Below are 23,315 nucleotides of genomic sequence, written 5' to 3'. Positions count from 1 at the left end.
TTTAATGTCTTAGATTACCTAATACAGTTTAAAACCTAAAAATTGTGTTAATGAAGATTCAATCTGCATGGGAAATTCACCCTTCTCAATATGAATAAAAACTTTGATTCATTTTAAATGGCAAAATCTTCAGAACAAAAAAATATAGCATCTCCAATAGACATCTAAAGACAATAAAGTTGTATTTACAGGATGCTATAATCAGAAATCACTTAGAAGCAAAAAGAAACTGCTACCATTTCACTGTCCTTTTTCTCAGCAGTCAGCTATGACCACACAAACTAAGGACATCCAGGAGCCGATGAAAAGTATTATTCTAGGTGAAATAAGTTTCACAGAACAGACAATTCTTATAAAAAAATTTTTTTTTCTTTTCCCCCTGAGAGTCAAGTTAATCAATCCTTGGATTGCATTCAAGACAAACACAAGAGCTCTAAATCCTCAATCATGTTAAGATCAAAATTATGTAGACATTTCTGTTTAGAAAAGCTGAAATGTACAATAAAGGAAATGTAAATAGCAAGACAAGGTGCTTAATAGTAGTACCACGGCAGAAATGTATGGTATTTGGTAGAATAAACATTAAGTGACATTTGGGGCAAACATTATTGCTTGATGGAATATAGCACCACTTCGAAGAATAAAAGATGGTTAGGATTAACCGCCTTTTTATCAACAATATGCATTTATAGGAAAAGTGCTTGACGTACTTCCGGAAAAAGGTTAAGTATGAGGAAATTTTTTTAGTATATATTTTAAATATGTTACCCACTTTTCTTCATTAAACAGACAATGAGCAATCTATTTTAGTAAAGTAATATCAGATTTGCTACTGTCAGTCTGATTATCAAATCAACAAATATAAAATTAAGGGACAGAAATGTTATTCAAACTTATAAAACAAGTCAGAACATTATAATTTTATGCCAAAAACACTTCTGATAATTATTGCTTAAATATACAGTGATTACACTTGTGAAATTTTCCATATCATGATTGAGAAAATTCCTTCTGAATGCTAACATCCTAAGCAAGAGAGAAATACCTAAGGGACATGTAGACATTGCCTAACCACTGTGGAAAATAGCCCAAATTCCCCCCAACAATTTTAAAAAACTAAAGTCACCATGGTGAGTTAGGAATCAGAAACAAGACAATATGATCACACACATGCTCTATGAAGTCAGCCAAATGGTTTCTTTATAATAATTTGCAGCTAGCATTTTGCTCAGTTTATAAAGTAGGATTTTAAGTAAACTTCCTTGTTCTAAAAGAAAAGGTCTGAACGGATAAATTGCTATGCAGAAGCACAAAGTTTTTTAATGCAATCTTCTATAAGAAGTAATTAAATTTTAAAAGCCAAACAATCTTAACATCGAATGTGATTTCTCTCAAGATATACTTAATCTTATCCATCAGTTTCTTTGTTCTTTAATCAACTGAAATATCAGAATTACTACACTGGTAATCTTCATAGTAAAATGTGATACTATCTTATTTAAACTAGCTTGACTTTCTATAACAACTATTTTGGGAGTGGCATTTCTAAAAATAATTTTATCTAACGTATGCATTGGTCATATCTGAAGGCAATACAAAAATTCTAATAAAATCGGTAAAGTTTTAGAGTACTACTCAGATATTGCAACATGATCTGTATCTTTAAGGGGGGGGAAGAAAAATCAAACTTCTATAAATGAATGGGATTTTGAATACTTATGGTTGGCATAGAAAACAGAATTCTGTACTTTCACTGGACACTTTTATAAAGAAAATGTCTCAGTGATCATGTTTTCAACATCATTCTTCATATATATATATACATATACATATATACATACATATATATACATATATTATTATTATTATTATTATTATTATTATTGACTGGGATGATGCAGAAAGCCACAAATGAGAAAATGACACTAAGGTTTTAATAAGGGGAAGAAAAAGTTGTTTTCACCAGTATAGATTCACATTACAGTACACCAATATTGACAGCATTCTCTTGTCTATTTTTGGTACAGAAGATGGTATCTCTCTACATAACCTTGTAAGGCTTCAGTAACTGAAATGTAAAACAAAACAAACAAAACCCCCAAAAAACAAAACAAAAAACCCAGCCTATTAGTTTACAGTTTATTTTAAAAATTTGAAAGACACTGCAAGTTCTAAACTTTTAGTAGTGCTACCCATACACAACCATCTGGTCAAGAACCCAGTAAAATTGCCTCCTTTCAAGGAAGCCTTGCAACAGTAGAGTTGTGCAATATGGATGTTTCTTACTACAAGAAAAAATTATACATGGCACATTCTCATTCGTATTTTGTAATGTAAAAAGTTACAAACATACCTAATCAAATAAATAATAATAAAAAAAGAATCTGAATGTATTTGTTAAGTATCCTAAAACCACTACATAGAATAATGGCAACTTTCACTCACAGATTATTTACATGGTAATACCCAGTATGGGTACACTGCTACAAAACTCAAAACAGAAGGAGTAAACTTGAAATGTTTTCCATAATAAAGATCTAGCAGCATGACTATCTAATGCTGTTTTATCCCGATTGCTTCTGAAACGTTCCTTTTTAGTCTGTGTCTTCATCCAGTTCATAATTGTCTTTATCATAAATATCTTTTACTAAAAGAACCCGTACAAGCATATTTTCCAAGGTGTTTCGGTCCAGTGAAGTAGATGTGTACCAGACAGGACTATCTGTAGAACTAGAGCATTCTGGTTGCAAATAAAAAACATCCATTCTCTGATTAAGATTCTGTGGACTTTGGGAGAAAGGAGAAAGTCAATTTCATAGTATATATACAAAATTCCCCACAACTTTCTTTTCTTCTTCCAAAAATAATTCCATGACTACCAACAATATTATGTGGTCAGACCACATCTCATTACTTACATTAAATATTGTATCATTAAGGTATTTTGAATGTTAATTTCTGTGATGAAAGATTATTTTCCCACCATAATGTAAACTCTGTATTTCACTGAGTCCAAAACATCATCAATAGAAACAATATTTTAACCTGCCACTAAACAAGTAAAATGCTGCCAATTATAATTTTAAGATGTATCGATCATTACATGTACCCCAGTTTCAGAGATAGTAAAATCTGAAAAATGTGTTAAAATTGATGAAATATGGTAGCTCATAAAATTACCTAATAGCATTATACAATAGAAACTTTAACTTTTAAAATACCAACAAGATAATAATAAGATAGGGATTTTAATAGTTACTACCACTGGAAGGTCTGACACTGTTGCAGCCAAATAGGGCCACCCCAAACCATTGTCAGAAATATTACTATTATCCAAAGATGACACCATTGCTTTTATGAGTTCTTAAGAACTAACTGGGGGGCCCAATTATAATTTGTAAAACTTTACATAAGATAATATGTAAACTATTATCTATAGTTCAAACTAACCCTTTGAACATTGAAGAGTACATATTGCTTTATAGCAATAGACAAGCATAAAATTTATGATCTCTAAACATTTCACTGGTTTAAAATTTTTAAAATTTTCTAAAATGTCTGTTGGTATTAGATTAAGGGGGAAAAGTGGTAGTATTGTTGAAAAGTAATGTACTTTTAGAACACTATTATCTTTTAGACGTTCTTAAAGGAACATTTTTTCTTATTAAGTACTTCATTTTCATCTTCACCTATACATTCTACATTGAACATACCTTTTCACCAGGGGGGTGGGCAAGTTGTAGCTCGTCACTTGTTTGTGTCAAGTTTTATAGCACAAAACTATATACTATAAATAAATAAATTTTATATGACCATTTATTTAGTATATGGCTGCTTTCTGGCTGCAACAGCAGAATGGAGCAGCTGCAGCAGAGGCTCTATAGCCCAAAAAAGCCTAAAATATTTACTATCTGATCCTTAACAAAAACAGTTTGTGCCCAGTGCTTTATATAATCATTGGGATTGCTGTAATTTAAAAGATGACAATAATGGTAGTAATTTCATTAGTAGACAACAATTTCTTAACATATGTTTGAATCCTGAAGTATGAAGTATAAGCTGGGTATTTTATCATAATGAGACTACAAACATTAGATGTGAGAAGAGAAAGAAAAACCAGACTTTTCAGTGAAGAAAAGTCACCTCTTGGTAATGTTAAATTCAAGGCAACTAACCTATATTACCATTTAAAAAAATTAAATATCATTAACACCTACCTTTTAGATAAGTAGCATTCAAACATTTTCACAGGACATCTAGAAGGATTGGCTGTATTTTCAATTTGTTCAAATACTGGCTCATCATCTTCATGTTTTCTTTTTCCAGTAGTAATTTTATCTTAAAAAATAAAAATCACATAAACGTCTTAAGACTAATCTTGAAGAAAGAGCATTATTCACTCCTAGTATCTATTGTAACAAATATGTGGCTTCTGGTAATTCACAATTTTTCAAATAAAATGCACTAAGATGTTTTAAGAAGATATAAGTTATTTTATGAAAATGGCAGTCCTTAGATTCTTAACAAGTGACCCAATGTAGTCTTTACTAAGGCAAAGTTTGGTTATCCCTGCCACAGATGATCCAAAAATAAAAATGTCACCCTACCTTCATTATCTGTTCCACATAAGGAAGACACTTGGTATCGAAGACATGCTTTGTTTTCCATTGTTAAAGGATTTTTTTTCCATTGCCTAAATACAGTGCCAAAGGAAAGTCTTAAGTGTTGTTCCACTGTTTTCAGGCCAAAATACTTAGTGTTAAAGTAGAACAGGGTATTCAGAAGAGCTACTGGAGAGTGTGATCCTAGTTGTTTTATCCTCCAGAGATAATCTTCTTCAACTCGAGAAAATATTGACCCTTAAATAGAGAGAAATATTTTTAAAGAATTACAATAAATAAAACAATTTTCACTTAACCATCTAGAAAAAAATAAAGTTAATTCAAGAACAAACCTATTTCAATTCTCCATTCACACCAGGTTAAAACTGGAATGAATTTCAGAATTACCTATGTAGCTCTTTAAGAAAAGAGGCTAGGGAACACACCAGACTATGAAACTAGCATCTCTGGAGTAAGGGACTAGATGTTTGCCTCTGTTCTTCTGTAGGACAAGCAAACAGTGGTCAGAAAGGAATTTAAATCTGCAGAATTCCTGAAAAAAATTGGCGATTTTGATTCACAAACACATTTTCTTCACACATCTAGAACAGATTTCTTAGAGAAATTTACATCACAATATCCCCTGGAGGGCTTAAGAAACAAACATCCAGTGTCTTACTCCAGAGAAAGTTGGTCACATTTACTACAAATTTCTTCATAAACAGTAGTCATCAACTACATTCATTTCTAATTCAATAAGATGAACAGATGAGTTCATGAATAAGTACACTGAAAAATATGCTAATTTAATTATTTCCTAATTATTTTTAATATACTATTTTTAAAAATAAAAATCCCAGTAGCAAGTTAGCAACACTTTTATTTACAAGGCATTACCCGGGCACCTGGGTGGCTCAGTTGGTTAAGCATCTGACTCTTGATTTCAGCTCAGGTCATGATCTCATGAGGGGTCATGAGATGGAGTCCTGCATCAGGCTCCACACTCCGCGGGAGAGTCTGCTTGAGATTCTCTTTCCCTCTCCCTCCCTCCCAACGCCCTCCCCCCACATGTCCGCACACTCTCTCTAAAACAAATTAATAAATCTTTTTAAAAAATAAGATAAAAAATAAAAGAGCATTACCATCTGGAAGTATGCTGGGTTGCCAACTTCGGAGTATTTTATTCAATTCTTGCTCAAATGTTTGGTATCCCGGATCAATAAATATGTTGTCTTTTCGATTACTACCACACAAGTACTGCAATAAAAAAAAAAGTTTCTTGAAGGAAAATAAGCTAATTATAGGTAGTGAACATATTACTTATATTCTGTATGTCTTAAGAAAGAAAGAAATCTTATGTTTACAATAAATATGCACACTAATACAACATGGGAGATTACTGGCTTTATCCATATTATCTAGAAATCATAAACAATCCAAGTTACCAATTACTCTGTTGCCTAAAAAACTCAAAGCTGAAACACACCCCCAAGAATCCAGAATGTAAGAACTGGGAGAATTCTTCAGTCTGTCAGATAAATAACAGAATATCTGGCCCCAATGTTAATTATATAGCACATGGAGAAAACAAAATTAGACTTTCCAGTAAGAGTAACTAAATTATTAATGATTAAAGAAAAATTCTGAATGGTACAGATGGGATGAAATGTTACTCTGCAGCTGTCTGAGGATCTCTTCTAGCACTCTTTGTTAGGTGAACACTTGTTTACTTATTGCCTCTCTTTGTTAAACTCCTGTGAGTCATACGAATTTATGACTCTAATAACTTACTATGACAAACCTTAACAGTGAGGGTTGTTAAAGAATGATTTAAACACTAAAGTTTGCAAAGTCCATCTCCAATGTAATCTAAAAATAAAATAATGCAAAAGCGAAATATATCACAATAAAGCACAAAGAATGGGAGGCAGGAATTGGGAAATTTATACTATTGTAAGGTTCATGCATTATACATAAAGAGGTACAATAATTTTTGAGGGTAGATAATGAACTGAAGATGCATATTATAAACCCTAGGGCAACCACTACAAAAAAACTTAAGAGGCATAAATAAACCAATAGTGGAGATAAAACAGAATCATAGAAAAATAACTAATTCAAAAGAAAGCAGAGAAAGAAAAACGAAACAAAACACAAAAGCCCACACAGAACAGATACAACAAATACAAAACAACCAGGAGGACAGATTTTCATCCAATGTTAGCTGTGACTACATTGAGTATAAAAGGTCTTGGAATCAAGCCCCATGGAGGGGCTCCCTGCTCAGTAGGAAGTCTGCTTCTTCCTCTGCCTCTGCACCCCACCCACACTTGAGTTAGCATGCACACACGCGCACTCTCTCTAATAAAATCTTTAAATTAAAAAAATGTTTTAAAGATTCTCTTAATTATGTGTGTCTGTATACACACATAATTATACACACACACATATATACCATGTACTAATCTAAAATCAGACTAGCATATCATTCATCTGAACTGATCTAACATTAGTCCTACTAGTCAGAAGGAAGATTAGCCAGCATAATTTCAAAATGGCAGAACAAAAATTCCTAACTAATGCCTTTCAAATAGGATGCAAACCAAGTGCCTGGCAATCAATGAAGTAACAATGTCAGACCTCTCCCCTGCTTTTGGGTTAGTCAGCAGNAATTCTACCATTTCCTAATCTGGAAACTCTCAATGTTATGATTGTAGCATTAACTGGTTAAAATACAGTCTCACAATTCAACCTATTTAATGGGATTATAGGGTTTTTTTAGTTTTATTGTTGTTGTTTTTTAAGTAGGCTCCACGCCTAGCAGAGAACTCAACTCGGGGCTTGAACTCACCAGCCTGAGATCAAGACCTGAGATCAAGAGTTGTACACTTAACGAACTGAGCCACCCAGGCACCCCTACAAATAGTTTAAGTACGGTTCCTAGATAGTTTTTAAAATGTAAATTTAGTGCACCTTATATAAAACAATCACAGAAGTGAAATCCCCATGTTTGGAACAGCAATTTACATCTTTCATTCTTAACATAAAGCAGCATATGTAATTTTTAAAAAATGAGGGAAGTGATCCTGAAATAATTTTCAGCTATAAGTCAAGCAACAAGGGGAAAGCACTTTCTACGTACATTCAGAACTTTAACAATAACAAGCCAAAATTTAGGTTCTCAACTTAGCTCTACTACAAGTACCTCCTAAATGATGTGCCAATACTCAGTCCTTCTAAAGAGGCTTCTTTGGCAATCCCTGATGACTTAAGAGATCTGCTGCTCTTACTGTTACAGAAGGAATACGCTTTAAGAGTCACTGCTGTAGTATGCAAAACAATACTATATTATGGTTGTTTTTTCCATTAAAGACAGTCCCCATTTACAAATACTGAATGTACACAATTTATGAACACTTAATCACCAAAGCCCAATAACTTCTGGTTTTCAAAAGCAAAGGAGAAGCCGCCAAAGACAGCAGCACCTTCTAGAAAGGAACCCTTCAGAAAACGCCCTGTTGGGCCAGGCCTGTCTGAAGATTAGCAATCTTAATTAAAAATTATCTTCACAGGGGGCATTTGGGTGGCTGTCAGTTAAGCGTCCAACTCTTGATTTTGGCTCAGGTCATGATCTCAGGGTCCTGAGACCGAGTGTTACATTGGGCTCTGCCCTCAGTGGAGAGTCTGCTTGAGATTCTCTCTCTACCTCTCTCTCTATCCCTCCCCCTACACTCACACACATGCACACTCTCTCTAAAATAAATAAATCTTTTAAAACAAACCCAAAAAGCACAATGTAAACATAATTCATCATTAATTTAGCTACAAATCAGCAGCTCGGGTATTTCAATAACATTATGCCAACCCTCAGCTGCAAGAAAAAATATCTCCAAGAAAAAAATATTGAGTATGATCTTTAAAAATGCTTAAAATCTTTTCATGTTTCACCTTGGATAAAAGATGAAGTCTAGACAATTTATCAATGAATACAGGCCCTTTGCTATGACTCTTACCTACTTCATACCCCACCCCACCCCCAAAGCTCTCTACACTCCTAGTCTACATTCTAGCCATGCCAAGTAGTTTCTGGAAAACTGTACCCGGTATGTATTTTTCTCTCTTCTTGGAATGCCATTGTTCTTCCTTCATCCTTCCTGCCTAGAATTTCTACATCTATTTCAAAGCTCAGTTTAAAGGTCTTCACCAGTGTTCTATTTTCTCAGATTACATCCTTAGAATCAATTAGTCCCACTTCTGTGCCACCAACATACCATACCATGAGAACAACATTGTTTAAATACCACTTGTTTATGTATTTCAAATCCTTGAGCAGAGTATATTACGGCTTTTAAGTCAAACTGCTTACCAGATTCAAAATGCATCAGCTATGTAACCTCAGGTGAGCTACTTAACTTTCCTTCATCACCAAAAAAATGGTGAGAATAACAATAAGGTTGCTGAGAGGATTAAATGACACGTCAAGCAGTTAACACAGTGCATAGAAAGCAGTAAATAGTCAAAAAAAGTAATCTCCAATATCTACTCCAATGTTCAGCATACAATAAGCACTTAACTAATATTTCCTGAAGAAACCAATGAAATAAGGATTAGCAAAACTCTGAATGTGTTACACCACTGCTATGAAAAATAAGGCAAATTCTTAAGGCCCTTTGAATCCAAGAAAGATTAAATATGTTTTAAAATGTTGTATGTATTTTAACAGAATTTAACTAACAAAAAAACCCATTTATACTGAACTCAAATTAACAAGATATAAGTGCATTTACTGTATTTTTTAATTGAGTAACTGGAGTTCTAACTCTTCTTTAAAAAAGAAAAAAAATTATAACCCCTCCAGATAAGAAATCTAGGAAAAACTTTTAGAAAATAACAATCTAGAATAAACAAGGAATTCTCACAAATGGAAAGAGATTAAACAAGCCAACAGATAAGGGGGAAATTCACATAAAAGCAAATTCAAATGGCCAATATAAAAAGATCCTCAATCCTTTTGGAAAGCAATCTAGTGATATCTTTTAAAGTAAAAAATATGCTTTTCTTATGATCCAATAATAATACCCTTTCAGAAATCTTATCTCATAGAAATAGAAGCACCAGTTCTTTAGGATAATTATGTAAGATTTGGGGAAGAAGGAGAAGGAAGATATACACTGTTTATCTACAATAGCAAAATTTTAGGAAACAAAGGGAATGCTCATCATTGTTGAAATGACTAAATTATATGTGGTATGAAATATAATATAGTTAAGCCTGTTCAGCTGACTTAGAGGGACTGCCACAATGTACTGGGAAATAGCGGGAAGGAAACTATAGTACAAAAGTGATTAATATGGTTCCACGTTCTCAGGTGACAAACTACTGTATCTTTTGCCATGTTCATAAAAAAACACAGAGAAGCATATACATCTAGCTAACTGTGATGAGGTGGGGAGGATTCAGGAAAAGAGTATCCATAATTCCACTGACAATACATTTGATGTGAGGGGCATGTATTCACATGTGTGAAGACAGTGGATGAAAGAACAATCATGATTGTGGGATTTCATACAATTTTCTTTTTTTAACAATAATCATTACTCCTTATTCTATCTAAGGGGAAAATCAGCTATTATATTTGTGAGGGAGGAAAAAAAATGCTATGCTCCCCTTTCATACAGTACCCACTTAAACATCCATAATTACATTTAACTTCTCAATATACAATACAGAAGTGGCTACATACCTACCTATGTATATTCATAAGACTTAGTCCTCACAAATAAAGATGTTATTCCTTCTCTAAACATGATCTAAGAAAATCATACTTCTTCAACATTATCTTATTTTTATTGTCAGATGTGAACAAAATCAGTAAATGCAACAGATAAATACACACACCCTTCCAAAAATAGCTTCTATTTCTGTACACATCCTTGAAGTAACAATAAACAGCAATGATTTCCAGAAAGGGTATTATAGATAGCTTATCTTTACAGAGTTTTAGGATTATTTTTAAAGCTGCTAATAAATACCATACAGTCTTTTACAAAATTAAATCAAGTCTGTGAAAATATGTCTAATGATGAGAATAAGGAAAAAAATAAATAAAAAATTTCAATTATGTTTAAAAAAATGAGAAAAATCTATCATCTTAACCATTTTTAAAGTGAAGGGTTCAGCAGTTAAAAATTATTTTGAGGAATCATTTTTTAGTACATAAAGAACCTGTTTAAAACAGGAGGAAATTCTTACACATGCTACAAAATGGATAAACTTTGAGGACATTATACAATAAACCAGTCACAAAAAGAGAAATACTGTGTGATTCACTTATACAAGATACCTAGAGTAGTCAAACTTACAGAGACAGAAAACAGAATGGTGGTCGCCAGGGGCTGAGAGAGGGGAGAAAGAGGAGTTATTGTCTAATGGGTAAAAAGTTTCAGTTTTGCAGGATGAAGAGTTATCAGGATGGACGTGGTAATGTTTGCACAGAATTACAAATGTACTTAATACCACTGACTTGTACACTTAGAAACAATTAAGATAGTTAAGTTTTATATTTATCTTATCACAATAAAAAAATTGGAAAAAAAACCAACTTAAAGACATACTTTATAATCATTCATTATGCAATCCATTTAGCTCTAAAACCTCTAACAGTAGTTGGAGTTCTAATATTTACATAATCCATTCAATAAGAAGCAATTCAGAGATTCAACTTCCTGTATAGGGTTATAAGGAAGCCAGACAACTCTCTTTACTTTAAGGAAGGAATAATACCAATTCCCACAAATGAAAACAGGAGGAAGGCACACTTCCCAATTCATGTAATGAGTCCAGTGGTATTATCCCAATACCAAAGCCAGGGAAAGACATGGACTAGTATCCTCCATGAACATCTGCAAAGCCATTAACCGTAAATTAGCAAGTCTAATCAGCAATATAAAAAGGATGCTATATCATTATCAAATGGAGTCTCTCAGAAATTTGAGGTTGATTTAATATCTGAAAACTGATATGCCATCATTAATAGAATAAAGGAGAAAAACCATATGATTGTCTCAGTAGATGCAGAAAAAGCAGCTGACAAAATTCAGTAACCATTTATGATAAAAAGTCTCAGCACTATTAACTAACTAGAACTTAAATAAAAATCTGGAAGAAAAAGAAAGGCAGGGGGAGAACCCCTCAGCAACAAAATAAAAACCTAAGAAAAAATTTCAGCCAGTTAGGAACAGAAGAGAACTTCCTTGACTTGGTAACAGGAAACTACAAAAAACCTACAGGCAACATCACACTTAATGGTGGAGGACCTTCTCCCAAGAATTAGAAACAAGGTAAGGGTTTCTACTCTCATCACTTGCATTTAAATGTTGGGAGGAGGGAGGAGGCCTGAGATCCCTAACCAACGTAATAAAGAAAAAGAAGCCATGCAGATAAGAAAGAAAGACATAAAACTGTCTTTATTCATAGACAATATGATTATATCTGTAGAAGTTTCTCAGGAAAAAAAAAAGCATGTACTAGAACTAACAGTGAACTGGTATATAGAGAATATAAGATGAATATACAAAAATCAATTGTATTTCTACATGCAAGTTATGTCAGAGGAAACAACTAACAGAGGAAAGACTATTTGACTTTAGGGAGGTGAACTAAGTGGACTAGAGATGGGTAGGACAGAGGATCCCCCCCCCCCATTTTGTTGTCTTTTATTACACTGTAATTTAAAGTTATATTATCTGATACTGGTTTTTTAAGCTAAAGTTCTAGCAGAAACCATTTTTAAATGAAATTTTATACAGAACCCCAAAACATACCAAAAAGCACAGTTGGATTAAAACACGAATAAAAAGGAGGAGTTCAGATGGAGAAGTAGGGGGCCCCTGGGCTTTCCTCATCTCTCGAACACAGCTCTATTGAGGTCAGATCACTTGGAACACCCAGGAAATCAATCTGAAGATTGGAAGAAGGATCTCCATGGTTGGAGGGAGACAGCATGGCAAGGTATGTGGAAGTAAACTGGGGGAGAGGAAAGTTGCCATGCCCCGGAGGGAAGGGAACCCTTTCCTTAGGGAGAGAAAAGGGAGAGAGGGAGAGAGAAGTTGAGAGAGTGTGGCATAGGGTTCACACAAGAAAACCTCTCAGACCACAGACAGGGGAACCCGGGAAACTGAGTGATGCAGGTTTTTTGCAAACAGTGAATGGAGCTCAAGCTCTGAGGTTTTGGAAGTGCGCTCCTGGAGAAAAGAAAGGTTCTGGCCCAGGAACTTTGTTTTGCGCACAAAGCAGTGTAGGGATCTCCTGCTGCATTGGGAGAGATGGTTCCCCTTTGTGGAGTACATTTGGAAGAGGGTTTATTGCCTCTCCAAGGACAAAAGACCTTGCAGGTGCCAGCAAACAGCCCTTCACTGGCAGGGGACAAAGGTGCTCACAGAGGGTGGGTAACCTGGTTGCTGCTTTTCATGGTGACACACCATAGATTCCACACACTATGTAGGTAGGGGACTGTTTTTCTGGGACAAAGGGCACTAGTCAGAGCACACTGAGGCTTTAATCTGGAGGAGGGAGCAAAACTGAGCAATACCGGCTCCTTTAAGATTTGGAGTTTTGGGGATGCCTGGGTGACTCAGCCCATTAAGCATCTGCCTTTGGCTCAGGTCATGATCCCTGGGTCCTAGGATCAAGTCCTGCATGGGCTCATTATTCAGCGGGGAGCCTGCCTCTCCCTCTGCCTGCTGCTCCCCCTGCATGTTCTCTCTCTCTCCCTGACAAATAAATAAAATCTTAAAAAAGAAAAAAAAAAAGATTTGGAGTTTTGAATTCCAGCCACATGCCAAAGATAAAAAGCAAGAGAACTGGGCACCAGATTCACTGAGGGCCCTCACTTTTCTGTGAAGGCTTCTTGAACAGCAGGGGGTGTGAGATCCCCTGTCTGGGGGCAAGAGAGTGGGGTGGCATCATTTTAGCCTCCCTACCAACATGTTCAGACTTCAGAGAGCAACACAGTGGAGGTGGGAGCCACTTACATCAAACCCTGCCCCCGTGTGCCCAGCACATACTTTTTTAATGGGGCAAGACTAACTCCAAGCCAGCACAGCAGGGATCTCTCCCAGAAGAGCAACACAGGCAGCACACCACATGCACCAAGTCTACTGATCATATACTGCTTCAAAGTGTCCCCTTCAGGGGCGCCTGGGTGGCTCAGTCGTTAAGAGTCTGCCTTCGGCTCAGGATGTGATCCCAGAGTTCTGGGATCGAGCCCCACATCAGGCTTCTCCGCTGAGAGCCTGCTTCTTCCTCTCCCACTCCCCCTGCTTGTGTTCCCTCTCTCGCTGGCTGTCTCTCTCTCTCTGTCAAATAAATAAATAAATCTTTAAAAAATAAAACAACAACAACAACCACAATAACAACAAGTGTCCCCTTCAGTTGTGGTGGAAATAGGACCAGGCTGTATTTTTCCCCCCACTGGAATCAGGCTAATAGATTTTTGCCTGTTACTTTGTTTTTTCATTTCCTTTTCCCTCTTTTTTTTGAATCAGGTATCTTTTTTCTTCTCTTTTTATTTTTTTCCTTTCTTTTTCTTTGAAATCAGGCTTACAGTAAATTTTTTTTGATTGTTGGTTTTTTTCGTTCCTTTTCCTTTTCTCTTTTATGTGGAGCAGGCTTTTCTGTTTTTTCCCCCTTTTTTCCCTTTCTCTTTCTATCCTTTTTTCCATGCTTTTTTCAACAAACAAATCAAAGCACACCTAGATAAAGGTCCAAACACTCCCCACCGGAAGAAAGGAGGAAATCTGCAGAGGACTGACCAGTGGGAAAGAGTAACCAAAATCCAACAGCAGAGTGCACACACCATACCCAGAAACACTTCCCAAAGTACGAGGCCCTGGACAGTATATGACCTCTTTTTAATATAGCATTACTCTCAGATGCAGGAGACATAACAAGCTTTCAGAACACACAAAAGATAGAAACTTAGCCAAAATGACAAGACGGAGGAATTCTCCACAAAAGAAAGATCAGGAAGATGTCACAGGCAGGGACGTGCTCAAAACAGATATAAGCAATATATCTCAACAAGAATTTAGATCAACAGTCATAAGAGTATTAGCTGGACTCGAAAAAAACCATAGAAAACACCAGAGAAACCATGGCTTCAGAGATAAAAGACCTAAAAGCTAGCCAGACCAAAATTAAAAAAAAAAAAAATGCTATTAACTGCGATGCAAATTGACTGGATATAATCACAATGTAGACTGAAGGAGCAGAGGAGAGAATAGGACAGAAGAGGTGATACAGAAGATAAAATTATGGAAAATAATGAAGCTGAAAAGACGAGGGAAAGAAAACTATTAGATCACGGAAGTAAACTTGGGGACTCCAATAAGTGAAATAATACACATATCATAGGAGTCCCAGAGAAGAGCAGGAAAAAGGGGCAGAAGGTTTATTTGAACAAATTATACCTGAGAACTTCCCTAATCTGGAGAAGGAAATAGGCATTCAAGTCCAAGAGGCACAAAGAACTCCCCTCAAACTCAACAAAAACAAGTCAACATCATGACATACCACTGTGAAACTTATAAAGATAAATATAGAAGTCTGAACGCAGCTAGGGAAAAAAGATCCTTAACCTATAAAGGAAGATACATAAGGCTAGAGCAGGCCTGTCCAGAGAGACCTAGCCCGCCAGAAAGCAGTGGCATGATATATTCAACCTGCTAAATGGGAAAAACATGCAGCCGAGAATACTCTATCCAGCAAGGCCGACATTCAGAATAGAAGGAGAGATAAAGGGTTTCCAAGACAAAAACTAAAGGGGTTTGTGACCACTAAACCAGCTCTGCAAGAAATATTAAAGGGGAACTTTTGAGTGGGAAAGAGAAACCAAAAGTAACAAAGACTAGAAAGGAAAGAGTCAATCTACAGGAACAGGGACTTCACAGGTGATACAACGGCACTAAATTTGTATCTTTTGATAATTAATCTGAATGTAAATGGAATAAATGCTCCTATCAAAAGACACAGGGCATCAGAATGGATTAAAAAACAAGACACATCTCTTGTAAGCATAAAAGAAAATCATTTTAGACCCAAAGACACCTCCAGATTGAAAGTGAGGGGCCAGAGAACCAATCATCATGCCAATGAACATCAAAAGAAAGCTGGAGTGGCTATCCCTATATATCAGACAAACTAGATTTTAAACCAAAGACTGTAATAAGAGATTAAGAAAGACACTATAGCATAATAAAGGGGTTTATCCCACAAGAAGATCTAACAATTGTATATATGTATGCCCCCAACTTGGGAGCAGCTGAATATATAAACCAATTAATAACAAAATAAAGAAACGCATTGAAAATAACACAATAACAGTAGGAGACTTTAACACCCCACTCACAGCAATGGACAGATAATCTAAGCAGATCAATAGGGAAACAAGGGCTTTAAATGACTAAATGGACCAGATGCACTTAACAGATATATTCGGAACATTTCATCCTAAAGCAGCAGAATACACATTATTTTTGAGTGCACATGCAACATTCTCCAGAACAGATCACATACTGGGTCACAAATCAGGTCTCAACTGGTACAAAAGACTGAGATCATACCACGTATATTTTCAGAACACAATGCTATAAAACTTGAAGTCAACCACAGGACAAAATTTGGAAAAACCACATATACATCAAAGTTAAAAAACTTCCTACTAAAGAATGAATGGGTCAACCAGAAAATTAATGAAAATTAAAAAAAAAAAAAATTGAAGCAAATGAAACTGAAAACATCACAGTCCAAAACCTTTGGGATGCAGCAAAGGCAGTCCTAAGAGGGAAGTACACAGCAATACAGGCCTTCCTCAAGAAGTAAGAAAAGTCTCATATATACAACCTAACCTGACACCTAAAAGAGCTGGAAAAAGAACAGCAAATAAAACCTAAATCCAGCAGAAGGGAAATAATAAAGAGGAGAGCAGAAATAAGATAATTAAAAGAAGAGTAGAACAGATGAACGAAACTGGGAACTGGTTCTTTGAAAGAATTTAAAAAGTTGATAAATCCCTAACCAGACTTATCAAAAAGAAAAAGAAAGGACCCAAATGAATACAATCATAAGTGAAAGAAAAAAGCTCACAACCAACACCACAGAAACACAAAAAATTATAAGGGAATACTAAGAGCAGTTATATACCAACAAATTAGGCAATCTGGAAGAAATAGATAAATTCCTAGAAACATATAAACTACCAAAACTGAAATAGGAAGAAACAGAAAATCTGAACAGAACCATAACCAGCAAAGAATTAGAATCAGTAATTAAAAATCTCCCAATCAACGATTGAAATTCTTTGTAGATTCTGGATACTAGCAGGGCCAGATGGCTTCCCAGGGGAATTCTACCAAACACTTAAGCAAGGACTAATACCTAGTTTTCTGAAACTATCTCAAAAAATAGAAATGGAAGGAAAACTTCCAAACTCATTCTATGAGGCCAGTATTACCTTGATCCCAAAACCAGATAAAGACCTCACTAAAAAGGGGAATTAGAAACCAATATCCCTGATGAACATGGATGCAAAAAGTCTCAACCAGATACTAGCTAATGGGATCCAACAGTATATTAAAAGGATTATTCACCACCACCAAGTAGGCTGCAAGGGTGGTTCAACATTCGCAAATGAATCAATGTGATATGCCACATTAATAAAAGAAAGGATAAGAACCATATGATCCTCTCAATAGATGCAGAAAAAGCATTTGACAAAATACAGCATCTTTTCTTGACAAAAATTCTCAAGAAAGTGGGGATAGATGGAAAATACCTCAACATCATGAAGGCCACACATGAAAGACTCACAGCTAATATCATCCTCAACTGGGAAAAACTGAGAGCTTTTTCCCCTGAGGTCAGGAACATGACAGGGATGTTCACTCTCAGTACTGTTATTCAACATAATACTGGAAGTCCTAGCCTCAGTAATCAGACAAGAAAAAATAAAATAAAATAAAACCCAATTAGCAAGGAAGAAGTTAAAACTTTCATTCTTCACATACAACATGATACTCTGTAGAAAATCTGAAAGACTCCACCAAAAAATCGCTAGAACTGATATAGGAATTCAGCAAAGTCACAAGATATAAAATAATGCACAGAAGTCTGTAGGATTTCTATACACCAACAATGAAGCAGCAGAAAATAAAGGAATCGATCCCATTTACAACTGCACCAAAAACCATAAAATACCTAGGTATCTAACCAAATAGGTAAAAGATCTGTACTCTGAAAACTACAGAACACTTATGAAAGAAGTTGAAGAAGACACAAAGAAATGGAAAAACATTCCACGCTTATGGATTAGAAGAACAAGTATTGTTAAAATGTCTATACTACCCAAAGCAACTACAAATTCAATGCAATCCCTATCAAAACAACACCAGCATTTTTCACAGAGCTGGAACAAACAATTCTAAAATTTACGGAGCCAGAAAAGACCCTGAATAGCCGAAGTAATGTTGAAAAAGAAAACTCAAAGCTGGAGTTCAAGCTGTACTATTAAAGCTGTAATCAGGGCCGCCTGGGTGGCTCAGTTGGTTAAGAGTCTGCTTTCAGCTCAGGCCATGATCCCAGGGATCCTGGATCAAGTCCCGCATAGGGCTCCCTGCTCAGCAGGGAGTCTGCTTCTCCCTCTCCCCTGCCCCTCCCCACTGCTCATGCTCTCTAATAAATAAATAAAATCTTTAAAAAAAATGAAACTGTCATCAGGACAGTATGGGACTGGCACAAAAATTGACTCATCAGTGGAACAGAGTAGAGAACCCAGAAATGGACCCTCAACTGTTAAAAAGACAATCTCTTCAACAAATGGTATTGGGAAAACTGGACAGCCACATGCAGAAGAATGAAACTGGACAACTTTCTTCCACCACACAAAAAATAAATTCAAAATGGATGAAAAAGCTAAATGTGAGACAGGAATCCATCAAAATCCTACAGGACAGGCAACACAGGCAGCAACGTCTCTGACATTGGCTATAGGAACTTCTTACTAGACATGTCTCAGAGGAAAAGGAAACAAAAGCAAAAATGAACTATTTGGACTTCATCAAGATAAAATGCTCTGCACAGCAAAAGAAACAATCAACAAAACTAAAAGGCAACCCACAGAATGGGAGAAGATATTTGCAAATGATGTATCAGATAAAGGGCTAGTATCCAAAATCTATAAAGAACTTATCAAACTCAACAACCAAAAAACAAATAATCCAGTCAAGAAATGGGCAGAAGACATGAACAGACATTTCTCCAAAGAAGACATACAAATGGCTGACAGACACATGAAAAAATTCTCAACATCACTCATCATCAGGGAAACACAGATGAAAACCACAATGAGATAGCACCTCACACCTCACACCTGTCAGAATGGTTAAAATGAACAACTCAGAAAACAACAGATGTTGGCAAGGATGTGGGGAAAGGGGAACCCTCTTACACTGTTGGTGGGAAAGCAAACTGGTACAGCCACTCTGGAAAACAGTATGGAGGATCCTCAAAAATTTAAAAATAGAACTACCCTACAACCCAGCAACTGCACTACTAGATATTTATACAAAGGATATAAAAATAGTGATTTGAAAGGGCACATGCACCCCAATTACTTATAGCAGCACTACCCACAATAGCCAAAATACGGATAAAGAAGATGTGGTGTGTGTGTACACACACACACACACACACACACACACACACACACGATGGAATATTAGTCATCAAAAAGAATGAAATCTTGCCATTTGCAACAACGTGGATGGAACTAGAGCACATTATGCTAAGTGGAATCAGTCAGAGACAAATACCATATGATTTCACTCACATGTGGAATTTAAGAAACAAAACAGATGAACATAGGAGAAGGGAAGGAAAAATAAAATAAGATCAAAACAGAGAGGGAGACAAACAGTAAGAGACTCTTAAATATAGGAAATAAACTGAGGGTTGCTGGCAGGGAGGTACACAGGGGTATGGAGTAACTGGGTGATGGGCATTAAGGAGGAGACGGGGTTTTTTTGATGCAATGAGCACTGGATTTATATGCACCTGATGAATCACTAAATTCTATCCCTGAAACTAATACTACACTACCTGCGAACTAACCTGAGTTTTAAAAAAGTCTTAAGAGAAAAAAAGCACTAATAAGAGCCTAGAATTCAATCTCCTTCCTTCCTGCTGAGTTTATTTGGCAGAATCCTAGTATGCTCATCAACATTTTTTACAAATGATTGATCTAGACAACAGAACTATTTCTGAGATGATGATATAAACATTTTTTTTAAAAAAAGATTGCTCTACCATGTTAAGTAAGTACACACAATAAAAAGCAATGGAAACTGGATAGATAGACCTACTGTGTACTAGTCACTGACAATTATACAGGTCAATGAGTGCCTACCATATGCACAGAAAGGTGTAAGACACAGAGTAAGACCCAGATCCCCTATTTGCTCTGAAGAGGATTTATATGTAATAAATAACTTATTCTGATGCTTATTGAGATGTTTTCACCTACATCTGGCACCTGCTATTTCTACTCTTTTTTAGTACTAGGTATAATAAAAAAGGGGAAAAACATACATAGGTCTACAAACCCTGACTTAGACCCACTGTATCCAGATATGTTTTAGAATTCTTAATTTTTTGGATTTTACAGAGGAAATACAGGGCATGTATATACTTACATAATATTCCAAGAGTGGTCTAAGGAAGTACCCTATATTTGTTTAGAAACATTAACACTTCTTTTAGTGAATTACATAGTTAATAGTCTATGGATAATCAAACAGAAAGTGTAATAAATAGTTAACTTGACAACTCTTCAGGTCAGGTCTTACTATCAAATTAGTTTTTGTGAAAACCTAATTTTGGGATTTGGAATGGTGGACCTGTTATCGCCATCTAAATATGAGGCTCAAGGTACATATAAATCTACTAAAGAATAAAAAAAAGTAAATCTATGTATTTTTTAGGTTGTTACTGTAAAATATGTGATAGTCTTTGAACGTATAGTAATTTATAGCCATGTGTTATTTCCCCACTACCACTTATATAATCTTAGGCAAATTTCTATTCTAAGAAAATACAAGTGGGGCGCCTGGGTGGCACAGTGGTTGAGCGTCTGCCTTCGGCTCAGGGCGTGATCCTGGCGTTATGGGATCAAGCCCCACATCAGGCTCCTCCGCTATGAGCCTGCTTCTTCCTCTCCCACTCCCCCTGCTTGTGTTCCCTCTCTCACTGGCTGTCTCTATCTCTGTTGAATAAATAAATAAAATCTTTAAAAAAAAAAAAAAGAAAACACAAGTAAAATACAAATTAAGACAATTCTAATTTTCTGAGTAATTTTTTTCAGTTTCTACCACCTGTTAGGAGCATAACATTAAATTCTGGGCCTATAAACAAAACTCTACATAAAAAGATCTCGTTCTATCATTTACCACTGCTAAAAATACATAGAATGTCAAGCAAGGTCCTGGGCTCAACCCCAAACAATTTGTTCAGAATTACAAGCTGATCTTTATGTTTATTATGGAAAATAGACTATGATTCGCAGACATGTGGTTTACGTTTATCTAAAAACCCAAAGAATGATCTCCTTTTATAAGATGATTCCAAAGAACTAATGAGTAAATGCCCTATTTAACAACTTAGAAACATGAGAAGTGTACAATTGGAAAGAGATCCACTATTTGCAAAGGAACCCGTTTTTCCGTTTACACGTGTATCAGCATGGAAATATATATACACATATAGATCATACCTCAGAATATTAATTCATTTATTTGCAATTGTAAAGAAGAAATGAAGCCATCCTGATTTATCATATATAAGGTAACAAATATACAGCTTTGTTAGGTCTGTTACAAAAGATGCATTAGTTTCAAGTCGCCTGACCCTAATTCCATTTTTCACATAAATTCTCTTTGATTATGGTACAACATTTTTGGAGAACTTGAGGATTTTTAGGAACATCCCTCATTATAACAGAAAGACCTATATACAAAGTAACTAAGAAAATCCTTTATAATATCCAGTATTTTCAATAGAGCAAATTCTTTTTGTCTTGGCAAGCCACGAAATCATGTTCCATAAAGCTGCCCTTAATATTCTTGAAACATTAACAATTTTCTATTCTAAAATACTACAACTTTTCTTTCTTTCTTTTTCTTTCTTTCCTTTCTTTGAAGATTTTATTTATTTATTTATTTGAGACAGAGCGAGAGAGAGAGAGAGAGCACAAGCAGGGGGAACAGTAGGCAGAGGGAGAAGCAGGCTCTCCCCTGAGCAGGGTACCAGATGTGGGGCTGGATCCCAGGGCCCTGGGATCATGACCTGAGCCGAAGGCAGACAACTAACCAACTGAGCCACTCAGGCGCCCCTACAACAACCTTATTAACATTATATTCTAACGTAGCCATCAAATTACTAACCTCCTGTATTCCAAGGCAAAGATAATAGATGCTGTCAGGTGCATAACTCTCTCCATTTGGCCGTCGGATCTCATTGACAAAATGGGCTAACCCATAGTTAAGCTCAGCTGTGGTGTGAGAGAGCAGATCCTCTTTTAACTTTACTGATTTAGCTAAAAAGAAAGAAAAAATTAGTAATTGTTATTATTTACTCTTAAGATTAAGACACTTTAAGAAACTTTCCAAAATTGATTTATACCATATAAGAATTTTAAAGGAAAATGAAAGCTATATTTAAATGTACTTAAAATACTGTAAGCTACATTTGTTTTTTTTTAAAAGTAAAGGTAGTTAATAACAAAAATATTGATTTGAAATACGACGTAGAAGAAACAAAATCAGAACAACTTACGAGATTTTAGCTCATCTAATACCAGAAGATCTTCATCAAGTTGCCTAGTTTTGACCCAGTGTTTCCATGCGTTTACACCATACGTATATTTGAAAGGAAAGGTGCATTCTGAATTGTCAGAACTATCATCATGAGACTGGTATCCTGATACAGCTTTTCTCTTGGCTCCCTATTAGTAAAACACCACTGTAAAATCTTTTTTTTTTTTAAAAAAAACCTGTATTATTTCATGACTTTGTGTAAGCCATCTCTCGAAGAATGCAAATCAAAAGAGAAATATATTTATATGCTTAGAATTGACTGGTATTCCAGAATCTGAGAACAGTTACTTGAAATACATCTCCAGGAATGCCATATTTCTACATAAACCACTTTGTATAACAAAATCATGTTAACTTCTGTGAGAGTCACTGATAAGAAAGAAATTAGATATAAGACATAATAAATAATCTGAAAAGGAGTCTAAATATTAATGTAAGAGAGAAACTGAACTTACTGTCCAGTAATTCCAGCTTATGGGGAATGACCACTCAGCTCCTTTCACTGTCATGATAGCATTATTTGCTGTATAGAAGTTTTAAATTTTAATGTAGTACACCTAATTCACCTGTTTTTTCCTGCTACTTCTTGTACTTTTGGTGTCATATTGAAGAACTATGCCTAATCCAAGGTAATAAAGATTTAGGCCTATGTTTTAACAGTTTCATAATTTTAGATCTATTACCCATTTTTTTTAGTTAATTTTTGTATGGTGTCAAACAGGAGTCCAACTTTATCCTACTGCAGGTACTCACTCCTTTTTCAGTTTTTTTTTCTTTCTTTGTAGGGAAA

At 35.4% G+C, this 23,315-nt stretch overlaps 1 protein-coding gene across 3 annotated transcripts in view; it reads right to left on the bottom strand.

Annotated features, from left to right (window-relative positions):
* Positions 1-1,916: 1,916 nt before the first annotated feature.
* Positions 1,917-23,315, bottom strand: part of ZMYM2 (zinc finger MYM-type containing 2) — a 136,239-nt gene continuing 114,840 nt past the window's right edge. For all 3 annotated transcript variants that reach the window (XM_040621217.1, XM_040621208.1, XM_040621209.1), the window contains 6 exons: positions 22,485-22,653; positions 22,094-22,245; positions 5,744-5,858; positions 4,608-4,859; positions 4,218-4,338; positions 1,917-2,787 (listed from right to left, as the gene is read on the bottom strand). In XM_040621217.1, coding sequence (XP_040477151.1) covers positions 2,595-2,787; positions 4,218-4,338; positions 4,608-4,859; positions 5,744-5,858; positions 22,094-22,245; positions 22,485-22,653 — 1,002 coding nt within the window. In that variant the 3' untranslated portion in view covers positions 1,917-2,594. The remainder of the gene's footprint in view (positions 2,788-4,217; positions 4,339-4,607; positions 4,860-5,743; positions 5,859-22,093; positions 22,246-22,484; positions 22,654-23,315) is intronic.

Source organism: Ursus maritimus, unplaced genomic scaffold, assembly GCF_017311325.1.
Source record: "Ursus maritimus isolate PB19 unplaced genomic scaffold, ASM1731132v1 scaffold_10, whole genome shotgun sequence".
In the NCBI taxonomy this organism is placed as follows: Eukaryota; Metazoa; Chordata; class Mammalia; order Carnivora; family Ursidae; genus Ursus; species Ursus maritimus.
Note: the sequence above shows the minus strand (reverse complement) of the source record. Positions and strands in the feature narration are given on the sequence as shown.